The 13,420-nt window shown below is 57.8% G+C and overlaps 1 protein-coding gene and 1 long non-coding RNA gene across 10 annotated transcripts in view; one reads left to right on the top strand and one right to left on the bottom strand.

Annotated features, from left to right (window-relative positions):
• The window catches only part of LOC105469415 (synaptotagmin 7), a 64,114-nt gene extending 55,617 nt beyond the window's left edge, over nucleotides 1-8,497 (bottom strand). For 5 of the 9 annotated variants that reach the window (XM_011720382.3, XM_071074499.1, XM_011720392.3 and 2 more), the window contains exon 1: nucleotides 8,210-8,497. In XM_011720382.3, the coding sequence (XP_011718684.1) occupies nucleotides 8,210-8,240 (31 nt within the window). In that variant the 5' untranslated portion in view covers nucleotides 8,241-8,497. The remainder of the gene's footprint in view (nucleotides 1-8,209) is intronic. The other 4 variants (XM_071074497.1, XM_011720385.3, XM_024788969.2 and 1 more) reach the window with 1 other exon arrangement.
• Nucleotides 3,015-7,480, top strand: LOC112424559 (uncharacterized). The gene is made up of 4 exons (XR_003015338.2): nucleotides 3,015-3,125; nucleotides 5,040-5,168; nucleotides 6,644-6,756; nucleotides 7,140-7,480. It is a non-coding gene; the product is annotated as an uncharacterized lncRNA (long non-coding RNA).
• Nucleotides 8,498-13,420: the final 4,923 nt, after the last annotated feature.

The following is a 13,420-nucleotide window of genomic DNA, read 5'->3' as shown; positions in this document are numbered from 1 at the left end:
AGACCCAGGCTTTGGAGTGAGGCCAACTTGCAATCTTATTCCTGCTCTACTGAGTGACCCAGGCAAGACACTCAACCTCTCTGAGTCTCCGTTTCCTCATCTGCACCTCAGTGAATTGGATATCTCCCTTGCAAGACTGCTGTGAAGATGACATGACATGATGAATGGAAAGAACAAGGTGGTCTGTGGACCCCCCAGGCACCACCGGGAGCCTCTCCCTTGCGGCTTTCCCTAATCTTCCATTTCTCCTAGTTGCCCTTTCTCTGGGCTGCCTTTTTCATCCCAATCTCCAAGACAGGAGCCCACAGTTCATCCTGGCATCAGGGTCCTTGGCACCTATCTGACCCCCACTCAGGGGGAACAAATCTCTAGCTAAGGTGGGTAGTCAACACAGACAGTCCCCACCTCCCTGCTGCAGGACACACACACACACACACACACACATCATGTGTGCACACGTACCCAAATGCCAACATGCATGTGTGCTGCCAGCGCCTCTGTGTGAGGGCATTTGCCTTGGGATGGCCCCTGAGGGAACTGGGAAGACATACCTAGGCCCTGCTGTGAATGGGCCCCTGTGCCAGGGGCCGTGGGCATGGAGAGGGGGATGGCCCGCCTAGTTGCCATGGAGACAGGTTGGCTTTGGTGGGGCTCTGGAGCTCAGGCCTGGCAGCTGGAGCAGGAGCTGTGTGGCCCCTCCCAGGCCTGGCCCTAATGCCTGGGAGGGTTATGTGGGTACAGAACAAATCCTCAAGAGGACTAACTGTGTCCATAGGGCCCTGGGCCTGCCCATTTTGGCTCTATATCCCTTGCTGGGAGGCTGTCTCTGATACCCCAAGCACCTGGGAAGCCCCCTCAGGGTGTTCATTCATGCCCACCTGCACCTGGTTACCCCCTGACTGCCTATAATCTGCCGCAAGCTTTCCGAGGGCAGAGCCCAGGCTGGCTGGACACTGCAGATCTCCCGGCAGAGGTAGGAGCAGATGTGTTAATTGCTGAGACTCTAGCTCCATCTATCCGCCTGCCTCCCGACTTCCCACCCTCCACACTACCGTGCTTTCAAAGTTCTTTATAGAGACCTGCTCAAAAGCCATCCATGGCTCTCCAAATGCCTTACTTTTTAAAAGAATTTCAGTTTTCCTCTTTCAAAATGCCAACCCCTTCATAATCTGGACCAAACTACCTTCCCAAGCCTCACTTCCTGCTATTGTGCCCCAAAGGTCTCCCTTCTGGCCATGCTCAAGCACTCACTGCTGCCTCAACTGGCCAACATCCCTCAAACCTCTGAGCCATTGCATGTGCTGTCCCCACCTCACCGATTGCCTCACCTCTGCTCGCTCACATGGCAAAGCTCTTATTCTTCCCTCAGGACTCAAGGCCCTGTATCTGAAGCTCGCACCCTTAGGTCTGGCTCGTGGCTGGAATCCCAGACCTACTTCTAACTGCAAGTTCGCACTTCCCAAGGTGGTTCTGAGGACGGAGGGGCTAACGCATGTTATGTGCTTAGAACAGCACCTGGCACATAGTGAACACACATGTCTCTGCTATTCTGATGGTAACTTAATTGACACTGCCTCCATGAAGCCCTCCCCAACTCCTCCACCATGGAGGTAGCAGGCATGTCCTCCTTGGAGGATCCAGAACCCTCATCCCACGTATCAATTGCTTGGTACAGGACAATTTTGAGAACAGCTGCCTCTGGCTGAGTGTTTACTATGGGTTGGCTCTCTGCTAAATACTTTTTCTGCCTTACCTCAACCTCCAACCACCTGGGAGGTAAGAACCATCATCATACCCATTTAACAGAAGAGGAAACCCAAGCCCAGAGAGGTGGACTGACCTGCTCCAGAGACAGCAGCAAGTGTCTCTGCCAGGATTCAAATCAATAGCTGTTTGACCCCAGAGCCCTAGCTCAAGCAAGCTGTCCCTGGAGGCATATATGTAAAGTGCTCAGCACATACTGAGCACTCCACAAGGCTTGCTATTATCATGCTATTGTTATTATCAGGGGAGGACACAGAATGTGTTTGGTGACCTGAGAGGTGGGATTCCTTAAGCTGGTCCCTCTGCAAAGCACAAAACCCCCATTCCTGGAGAAAGTGTTTCCAAGGGTCCCTTGGCTGCCATCCCTAACCCTCATCCTTGGATGGTGTGCGGGGAGCCCCAGTATCTGGACCTGGGGCACTTCCTCTGAGGGGTGCTGGAGCAAGCAAATGCTTGAGGGGGCCAACCCGGGCCCAGGCCCGGCAGAGCGGGACAGGGCCTGCTATGTGCCGGCCATGCTGGCCGCCACTCTCTGGCCCCGCTGACACCACCCCATGGTAATGAGACGGATCCAATTTGTACCCAGGGCCCCGCCGGGAACAGCTGCCGCGGCAGGGTTTGAAGTAATTTAATTGGACACATTAGCTGCACGCTCTCTCCTCCACTCCCCTCATGCAGAGCCTCACGCAGGCACCCCTTCTGCCTCCAACCCCTCATGCCAGCCTACCCTGGCTGGTGGCAGGGTGCATGCTCCACCAACCAGCTAGGACTAACAGGTAGGCACCATTCCTCTCTCATTCCTGGGGCTCCTGGGGGTTCTAGAACCAGAGGGCTCTCTAGCCCTCAGGTTCTCCCCAATCTGTGATGCAAGCAGCAACTATGGGAGCCCACTGGGGCTGGAGCTCAAACCTCTCCCTCCTGTCTGCTCTAATGGGCAGAACAGTCACCCCCCTTTCTCCTTCGGTCAGCCATGGAAGCCCCCAGCCTTCTGCACTCCAGGAAGGGCACTGAAGGAGCAGGGCCAGCAGCACATGCCTGTTTTACCAGCATCTTTTGTTTTGTCACTATCAGGGTTTGTCACTATCAGGGTCACTACAGAGACGATGGCAGCCTTCCTCTTAGGGCCTGGGGAAGCAGTGCATACACACATGCACAGAAACAGACCCAGTCACAAACACACAGGTGATCTCAGTTTGACCCAGACACATACACACATGCTAACAGCCCCACACCGTCATGGAAACGCTTGTATCTGTACACATGAAAGCTCCCATGATCACTCCCGTCCACACCCATGTATGCCATACAGCCAGGTAAGGCCCTGCTCCCAGCAGATGAGGACTTCGTGGCCATGCCAGCAGGTGGGAGGGTGTGGCAGGGGGTAGGCAGGGTCCCTGGCACACAGGCCTTGCCTGGCCAGGTACAGGGCCTGGGGAGGGGCCCTACCCTAAAGCTTTCCGTCACAGCTCCCCACGCACCTGAACGCACCTTGCTACAAATACACTCTTTAATTGCTGTTTACAGCGGTCCTGGCACCCAGATGAATGCAGATATTATGGCCATCCAGCTGCCCCCGGCACACACACTAGGTACACATACAGACAGCGCCTCTCCCCCCGGCTCCGCCCTCCCCTTCCACGCGTGGGCTCAATCACATGAAGATACCAATTCCCCAAACATGCAGCTTTGCAGGGGTTCCAGCTCACAATACCTCAGCTCCTGGTCCATTCTATCCCAAGGGGGCCTTCCAGGTGGAGGCTGCAGAGACCGCCCAGAGCAGGCCGGATGCACCCGCCCACCTTCCAACCAACTGGACCTGGAATTCCAGGCGCAAGCTCTGGGTACAGTCCAGCCCCTTCCACAGGTCCCATGCTGTCTGCCAACTCTGTTCCAGCCCTTGGGGAATTCTGCTGGGTGAGACCAAAGCTCTGCCCTCTAGACACTAGTTGGATAGGGCCCAGCAGGGCTGCCCCTGCTGCCTGGAAGGTCAGGGACCTCCATGCCCATGGAACTGACAGAATTTGCCTGGCATCGCCAGCTGGGGTTCCCTGGCAAGGCAGGCAGGCACCCGGGCTGGGCCTGGCACCGGCTGGTGCCGGCACCTGGCCAGAGCAGTCACTGCCCTGACAAGAGAAAGTTGACCTCTCGGCCACATATGCCACCTGCCGGGCACTGTCCGTGGAGCACTATAGGACCAGCTCTATACAGGGCTGCCCATGCCCACCTGGGATGCCACAGCGCTCTGAGGAGCCATCAAGCCAATTCATTCTCCAGCTGGGGGTCATCAGCTCAGGACTGGGCCTCCCGCCCCCACGTGACCCTTCCCAGCTCCTCTCCCTGCTGTTCTTGGCCTCACTCCCCTGGGGGAACCAGTTATTGACAACAAAAACGGTCCATCAGATTCAATAAGGATTCAAAGTCCCTGAGAGAATAGGGGGTGGCTGGGGAGTGGGATGAGGGGACTCAGGAGGGGGAGGGAACCATATACGGCTCCTCTGCCTGTCCCATACAACATCCTGCAATGGCCAGGCTAGAGGGTATAACAAGGGGACAGACCCCACGGGCACTCCATGTTGCCCTCAATGCCCCTTAAGCCTGAGCTTGAGGTCAGCCAGGAGCAGAACCCAGCTGCCCAGGACCTGTCTTTGCTCACCCGGCACCCACCTATTGCCCTACCTTCCAGCTATCCCCTTACCTGTCACCTACTGGCCTGTATGTTCCCACCTCAAACCAGCCTGCTCTAACGCCCTCCCCAGTGTGAGGAGGGGCTCTGGGGCTGTCTCCCTGCCCGCTATCCCCCAGCCCTCAAGCGGGCAGCTTGTTGATCAAGCTTCCCTGCAAGGCCACAGAACAGTGTGAACCAGCGCCAAGGAGGGGGCCTGTCTCCACGGTAACACAACAGCTTGGGGGCACTGGCTGCCCTGGCCCATGCCCCATTGAAACCATCCTCGTCCCCTCTGGGTTTTAGACTTGCCCAGCCTCAGGTCCTCCACTGTGTCCTGGCCTGTGGGGAGATCATTTGATCTTCAGCCCGGACTCTGACCCAAGCCCAGGATGCAGGCCAGGGAGGCCCGAGCGTGTGCCGATGGGGCAGGCTTTGGGGAGGTAGGTGGGAGGAGAGAGGTTGTTGGTGAAATAGGTGGACACAGTCAGGCTTCCTTGGATCTTCCCACGCTCCAGCCCTGGCCTCTAACCCAGGTGGTCCTCAGGGCACACCCTTGATCTGCCCTTTCAGCCACACCCCTAACTTCTGCACCTCCTTCACCCGCCATCAGCCTCTTCCCCTAACTTGTGCCCAGTGAGTGGAGGGTTGGCCTGGACAATCTCGTGGATCCTTCGCCTTGAGAGAGGAGGCCTGCTGTGCCAAGGCCCCCTGCCCTGCAGGGAACAGAGCCCACTAACAGGTGGGACAAAAGAAGGCTTCAAGCATTACTGCCCCCAGGGACAAGCTCACAGAGGGCTGGGGGGCAGGGCAGGCAGCCTTCAGGACCTAACCTCTGTCCTAGTGGTTCCCTCTCTGGCCTTGCTCACCAGCTCACTGCAAGGTCACCTCTCCCTCCCTCTCTCTTTTCCTGCCGCTGTCCTGCCTGCCCACTGCAACGCTGACCCCTGCAGGCCTGCTGGGGCCCGCCTGGTCTGGGGACAAGCAGTCCGAGAGACACAGGGACTTCAGGATGAATGAGAGGGTGAAGGCCGAGGGCAGAGAGAGGCCCTGAAGTCTAGGAGGGGGCAGAAGGGAGGCTGCAGGGATGGCCTAGGGAAGCTGGGCAGAGCGTGGAGCTGGAGCCTGGGTGTGCATGGGAGGGGGCTGGTCTGGGTTCTTCATTGGACTCTGATTATTGCCCACAGTCCCTTTCTTCATTCACAATAGATCAGGGAGCCAAGGGCCTGGGGGCCTGGGGCCCAAGTAGGGAGAGAACCACACCTGTCAGGTAAGGTCCTAGCAGTAGCTGAGCCCTGCGGGGATGAGGGAGGGAGTACCACAGGGATCCTCTGGAACCAGCATGAGGCAAAGGGGAGCAGGAGAGGACAGGTTTTTTTAAGGATTGGGCCGCAGGTGTTCCTGAGAGTGGGATGAGAGGATCAGTATATAAAGGCACCGGCCCCTGGGGGACCAGAGGGGAGGGGAGGGGTGGCCTGAGTTACGCAGAAATCAATTTGCATATCTCAGTCCCAACCAGTACCAGCCAAGGGGAGATTGGGGGGGGGCAGAAATGGGGGACACAGAGCCCTGGCTTGGGGAGCTGAGTCTGGGGAACCTTGGGGGAGCTGGGGGGAAGGGGAATCTGACTTGGAACTATAGGGCCTACGAAGGTAGGCAGGGATGCCAGAGGGCAGAGGCCAGAATGAGATCTCTGACTCCTTAAGGACCCCAGACGACTAGGCTCAAAGGCAGACTCTGCCCTCTCCAGCCTATGTCTGACCCCACCCAGCCTAATGCCCACACCAGAGAGCAGTCAGCCTCAGGCCAACCCCTTTCCCAGTCACAGCTGCCCCACCACAGGCACTGGTGGGTCCTGCAGCTGCAACTAGGGTGGGCAAGACAGGTCCCAACTGCAGCCAGAGAGGCGCATTCAAGGAGGGGGTGAGGGAAGAGTTGGGGGCTGCCAGCACACCAGGGATGGCACTGGACTCCAGACCCTTTGCCTAGAAGATGCCAAGCACGTCAAGCTGGCCTCCGTGGCGAGGGCAGAGGTGCTTGAAGGAGTGGTGATGTCATGGTGCCCAGGCATGGGAGGGAAGAGGAGGGAGGGAGAGGGGACAAGGGCATGGCCCCAGGCTAGCGGCCTAACAGGACAGAGGGGAGGCTGCCAGCCTGGTGGGCGAGGGGACAGAGAGTGTCCTTACTGCTTCCCTATCTTCTATCCTCATACCCCAGAGCTGGCTTCTGAACTAAGCTACTGGCTTCTGAGAAGGTGAGCTGAGCAAGAGAACGCTCCTGCCATGGGCCATGTGCTGGAAGCTGGCGGCATCTTGGAGGAAGATGCCAGGGTAGGTGACCTGGGTCCAGACAGATGAGGGGAGGGCTCTCCACAGGCAATGCCCCTTCAGCCCTCACCTAGAGGACATTCAGAGAAGGGCGCAAGGTTCCAGAGAAGGAGACTGAATCACCCTCATATCCAAGTGCTGAGTGAGGGCAAGTCTGGCGCCCAGTGGGTCGTCCTCAATATCGACCTGGCTGAAAAGAATTGAGGGCGGGTGGGAGCAGATTCCTCAGGAGGCAGAGACAGGCTGAGGCTGCCCCTAGAGGGGAAAGAGCAAATGTGGGGCTGGGGCAAGAGTGGGCAAAGCCAGCACCCACTGGACTGCCTTCAGGAGCCTCACGGCTGCAGGCTCCTTCTGTGCAGGGTCTTAGAGCTGTTCCTTCCCCACAGCACCACCACCCCCAGGAGGCTGGCAGCAGGGAGCCTGGAGGCTCTGCATTTGGGAGCACGTCCTGGGCTGAGGAGTTACGCTTTTAGCATCAGAGAGAAGCCCAGAAACAGACCCTGATGCCAGAACTGGCAGACTGGGAGTGCTGGGACTGGGTGGAGCACCCCAGGTGGGAACAGGGATAGAGCCTGGGCAGGAGCTGCAGGGGACCTGCCTACAGGTGGGCACTGGGTGAGGAGGCATCGGGAGCCAAGGAGGAAATGGCAGAGCAATTTCCGAGGAAGACGGGAAGATTCTCTGGCTTTGGCTTAGAGGATACGAAGCAGACAGTGGGCTCCCAGGCCACTCCCCTGGCGGGCGAAGCAGAAGGCAAAGCAGTTCGGCCCTCTCCCCCAGGATGTGAGAGAGTTTGGGGTTGTTTGCTTCCCCCTCCCCAAACCTAGGAGAACATTCTCTTGGCACCCCCATTCTCAAGAGCCCCTGCTCTCTTTCCCTTCAGGCACCCCGTCTCCCCCATCAACGCCCCTGCGGTTCCCCACCCCCCAGAGCCTCCCTGCCCGGCTGCCGCACCAGATTCCCACTTGCCCCCTGGCACCCTCTCAATTCACAGTTGGCACTGCGATGCCACTCCGCTCCCCTGTGCCCACAATCTTGGCCAAGAGCTGCCGGGATCCTCATCCTGGGGTCCGCCAGAGCTGGCACCCCCGAGGCACCGGTGCTGGGAGCCGCGGGTGTCTCTGAGGGCACTGCCCGGCTCCCACAGGGGCAGCGGCTCCTCGCTCCGCCACACACGTTGTCCTTGGGCTGCTGGGGGGTGGGGGGGGAGGTCCTTGTGGGGACACTGCGAAGCCCGTCCCGGACATCCAGCCTGGCAGTGTCCGGACTGCGGGGGACCGGGGTCCAAGCCGCTGCCGCTCAAGCCCGCGCCCCCGGGGCTGGGATGACCCCTGGGGGAGCTCGTGCGGCTCCGAGTGGACAGCAGCCCCAGGCTGGGGCTCCGAGACGGTGTCCGGCGCTGCCGCCGTCCTGCCCGCCGGTGCGGGGCGCCCCAGCCCGCCGGGGCCGCGCTTACCTGGGCTGGCCGCCTCCGGGTCCCGGTACATGGTCCCCTCGTCGCCGGTTCCCTCCGGGCTCCTCAGAGCCGCCCGCGGCCGCGCGCTGCTCCGCCGCCGCCGCTGGGCATGGGGCCGGGCGACCCCCGGGGGCGGGTCCGAGGGCGGGGGCCGCGCGGGCTGCACCGAGCCGCGGAGCCGGGGAGCGGGGGCCGCCCGCCAGCCCTCCCGCCCGCCCGCGGAGCACGTTGCCGCCGCCGCCGAGCCGCGCCGAGCCTCCTCCCTCCGGCCTGCGCGCCGCGTGTGCGCGCCGGAGCGTGTGTGTGTACGAGGCCGTGTGTATGTGTGTGTGTGAGCGCGTGTGTGAGCGCGCCCGGGGCACTGCCGGCGCCGCCCGCCCGCCGCCAAACGCCGCGACCACCGCCGCCGCCTGCGCCCGCTGCCGGCCGCGCGCCGCACTGCACCCGCGCCCGCCGCCGCCCGGAGCCGCCCCGAGGGCACGGCCGCCGCCCCGTGCTCCGCCCGCCCGCAGCCCCGGCGGGGAGGGCCGCCGAGCCCCACGGCCCGGCTTGTCTGGTCAGCGGGTCCGGCTCCGCAGCGCGACCCACCCCCGGCCCGTGCTTCCCCGATGGCGCGTCCTGGCACCGGGCAGGGCCGCAGAGCCGGCCACCTCCTCCGAAGTGCCCTTTGGCTCCGATCCAAAAGGCGTAGAGATCCACTCCGGGTTTTCCGCTTGCTGGCGGCTCGAGGGCGTCAGCTCCGAACTCAACACCGCGGCGGTCCGGGGCAGACGGGCTGGTGTGTGCAAAAACCAGGAGTGGAATTTTTGGCAGCGCTGAGCCTGGGTCCACCAGTCCCGTGTTTCTCCAAGCTCGCACACAGGTGGAGCATAAAGGGCTAAGATCCCTGCCCTCGGTGGGAGGTTACGCCTAGTGACCCTCCTCACCTAACCCAGCACCACGAAAGAAGAAAATAGACTTTTCAGCCTCTGGTTATCCCTCTCCAGCAGCAGCTCCTCCTCTGATCCTCCCCTCTTTTCCTTGACCCTAGCAATTCGGAGGGTAGGAAGGAAATCCCTCCTTCCCCTTCCAACCCTGGACCTCTCTTGGTCCTCTCTGCCCCTCTGCCGGCTCAGTACAGTCTAAATCAGGTGAACACTAGTTCTCATTTCTCTACAGAATTGGGATGATTTGATTCTGGGGCAGGGAGGAGAAGAGACCTGTCTCCCAAGGATATGAAAAACCCGGAACTGAACCATTAGGGGTATCAGGCACAGAGACCTCCCTGCACGCACCTACACACCTAATCACCTACACACACACACACACACACACACACAGACATGCTGCCCCCTCCCCCCCACACAGACATGCTGCCCACACAAAGAGACACACACACTGACGCTCCCCGCAATACAGGTGCTGCCCCTACCCTTCACAGATGGGTTAGGTAAGAGGGTAAAATCCCTGGGTCTGTGGCAGCATCCTGCCCTCCCCTGTGCTGAGAATGCAGTTTGCAGGTGAGCTAGGCTTCCCAGAGTCAAGGATTCTTATTTCCACCCTGAGAAATCCACTTCTGCTGGCTTTATACTGCACTACTCACGCCCTGCCACACCTCCACCTGCCCACAGTGCAGAAGGCAGCCAGGAACACCGCTCTATCTCAATTCTCCCCGACACACACACAAACAGACCCCATCCCCTTGAAATCACATGGAGTCTATCCCCAACCACCACCACCACACACACATACACACATACACATTCACCTCCACCTATAGCTCTTCTGGTTGAGAAAAAGATAAGGAAGTTCCCCAGCAAACCTCCATGAAGACTGTTCCAGTAGAGAGCAGATTTCCTGGGAATGAATGTTCTAAATAAAAGTGGAAGGAAAAAAGGCATCTGTAGGTTAAGGCCACCATTCCTCAGTGGTCAGAAATCTCAGCCCTCACCCTCTGGGGAAGGGCCATCCTATTTCATACACCTTGCAGCTGTCCTCCCCAGCTCACCCATGTGCAGCCAAGAACCCACGAGTTATCTACACTCTGCTTTGGGGCCTGGCAAACCCCAGAAAGCTAAGCCAACAGGCTGGGACTGCAGGGTCTGCAATCTTGGCTCATTCCCCCACCCGCCCCAGCTGCCTCTCTCATTGCCCTAGTAAAGAGTAAACAGGGGCTGGGTATGGTAGCTCACACCTGTAAGCCCAGCACTTTGGGATGCCGAGGCGGGAGATCACTTGAGCCCAGGAGTTGAAACCAGCCTGAGCAACATGGTGAGACCCCATATCCACCAAAAAATAATAATAAATAAATAAAGATTAGCCCAGTGTGGTGGTGCGCCCATGTGGTCCCAGCTACTTGGGAGGGTGAGACGGGAGGAGGATGGCTTAAACCCAGTAGTTTGAGGCTGCAGTGAGCCATGATTGCACCACTGCACTCCAACCTTGGCAACAGAGTGAGCCTGGTCTCGAAAGGAAAAGAGCAAATAGGGCACCCTCACCACCCCCCACCCCAGATGGGCACACAGACAGGTTCCCTGATGAGGAATCTCCCCACTTCAGATCCCTTCACCCATCAATCTGAAAGTCCAGAGAGGGACAGCAGAATCCCTCATCACCGCCACTCAACAGGTCTTTACTAAGCATCTAAAGTTTTTCAGAGTTGACAGGACATCTGAGAGATGCCCCAGGCTGCCCCTTGCAAGTGTCAGGTGATGAAGGCAAGGCCTCTAGAGGAGAAGGAACTGACCCAGGGAGCTAAAGGCCCCGGAGCCAGCACCCTGGGGAGCTGGCGAGAGAACCTGGAGTAAGAATCACTCTTGGTTGAGACTCCCAGCCCTTTGCTAACCACTGTGGAATTCATGAGGAGATCCAGTGCTTGCTCCCATCTGAGGGCTTATAGCCTGTTTCTTACAAGAGTACGAAGTCCAGTCTCATCCTCTCCTCACAGGCATTGGACAGTCCTTGTTCCAGGATGTCAGAGCTGGACAGCTCCTCAGACACACAAGAGGAACGCCATGAAATATAGTTGTGCAAACTGAGGCTCTGGGGCATTGGGAATCTTGGGTGGTTTTTAAATTCCTGCCTGCAGCATTGACACAGAAAATACTTTGAAGACACCCCTTCTCTGGGTCTCAGTCACTTTGTTTAGGGGATGCAGAGTCATGGGAAAGAGGAAAGAATACAGATTTACGTGGCTCTGCCATCATTGCTGTGTTTACCCTGGGCAGACACCTCTGAGCCTCAGTTTCCTCATCTCTACAATGGGGTAATAATAACAACTATTACCTTTGGTTATTGTTACGTTTAAGCATGGTGAAAAAATCAAATCACTTAAAATGATACTTGGGAGACCGGACGCGGTGGCTCACGCTTGTAATCCCAGCACTTTGGGAGGCCGAGGCGGGCGGATCACAAGGCCAGGAGTTCGAGACCAGCCTGACCAACATGGTGAAATCCCGTCTCTATTAAAAAAAAAAAAGAAAAAAAAAAAATTAGCCGGGCAGAGGTTGCAGTGAGCTGAGATCGCACCACTGCACTCCAGCCTGGGTGACAGAATGAGATTCCTTCTCAAAAAAAAAGAAAAAAAAAAAAGAAAGAAAAAAAAAGATACTTGGAACATATAATTTATTCTTTATACTTTTTGAATGCCATTATTATTGTTGTTGTTGCTATTTGTTTATCCTTAACAGAGACACCACATACGCCCCATTCCCATGTGTTGCCTGTCAGAAAAGTTCTTCCAGATGTCTAACTGTGAACCATTCTGCTGCATTAGAAGGCTACTCTCTCCTGCCGGAATATCGATGAGAGCCGAGCCAACTGGGAGTTTCTAGGAGCTGCTGGGCTCCTTGACCCTGCCAGCCCGAGTGCCAGAATCCAATCCCAATTCTGTCTTCTAAGTACTCACAGAGAACTGGGTAGAGGCAGTAAATGGAGCCTGCAAGAGTGAGCAGGTCCTCTGAGGAAAAAGATCAGAGGCTGTAAATCACCCCTGCCCTGCCCTTGGGTCTTGTCTCTCATTGGGGAGGGCCCAAGCCTCTGAACGTTCAGCTTCTCCCCTTCCAGTCCACAGAGAAGGGGGGCCCAAAGAGCCCCTCTCATTCTGTTTGGTTGCTGGTCCCCTGTCCTGGGTTCCATGACATGGCAGGAAATGCGGGCAGCACCTGGTTCCCCAAGGACTGCCGTGCTGTGTGCTGCAGACCCTTCAGGCCTGTTTCTGATCTGGCACCATCCTCAGGGCCAAGAGTCCTGGGTCGGCTTCAAGGAGGGACATTCTGTCCCTCAGGAGCAGATGCTGGGCCTGCACTCTCCCAAACAGGGCCCCTGAGGCTGCCTGGCTCTGTTGCTAGGCCACGGCTAGGAGGCAGGGCTCCTGAGTTCCCCTCTGGCCTCTACCTGGTGCGGTCTTCATGTTGCTGTCTCCCCACAGTCCTTTCCCCCATCCCCACCCCCTTGGCTATGGGCTGAATTATTAATAAAAATGCTGAGGAAGCTGTTTGTGCAGCTCACGTGACAGAACAAACACACCTCTCTCCTTGCCATCGTCTACATGGCAAGAGACCCAGGCTGAACATTCGCCTGATTCAGGAGAGACAGGCTGAGACTAGCTGGAAGGTGGCTGTGCAGGGCAACAGCACAGCCCACTGATGGTGACAGGCCAGGAGAGTGAGGATTTGTTCTGTCATCGTGTCCCTGCTCCTACCCCCTAGTCTTTCCCTTCCTCCTCTGCAGACGACGAGTCTGGAGAAGACAAAAGTATAAAGTTAACAGATGTCTCCACCCCAGAAAGGACATGACAGCAAACTCCTAGGAGGCAGCTGCAGCCATCTCTATACCCACCTCATCACCATCAATACAAAATTGCCTCCTCTCGAAAGACCCAGTAACTACCAGATCTCAGAGGCCCACCCAGAGTCTATGCTTGTCACACTTCTGCCGGGTTCTGCTTTGGGGGCCTGGTACTAAAAGGCAGGGTTTGGACCCCAGCATCAAGGGAAGAATCTGATACTCGAACTCAGATCCTGCCTCTGCCTGTTTCTCTGTTTGGCTTTGGCTTGTTACTTGACATCTCTAGGCCTCAGTTTTCTTATCTGTAAAATAAGGCTAAGAACTGCTCCACACAAAGATGTGAGAATATCCTGGGGAGATGGCAAGGTCTAGATCTTTCCTGGTTTCCTAGGGGTAACCCCAGGCACCAAAGACCCTGCTCCAAGCTGACCTACCATAGCTATA

The sequence above is a fragment of the Macaca nemestrina genome, chromosome 12 (genome assembly GCF_043159975.1).
Source record: "Macaca nemestrina isolate mMacNem1 chromosome 12, mMacNem.hap1, whole genome shotgun sequence".
In the NCBI taxonomy this organism is placed as follows: Eukaryota; Metazoa; Chordata; class Mammalia; order Primates; family Cercopithecidae; genus Macaca; species Macaca nemestrina.
The sequence above is the reverse complement of the archived record's forward strand: the minus strand, read 5'-3'. Positions and strand labels throughout refer to the sequence as shown.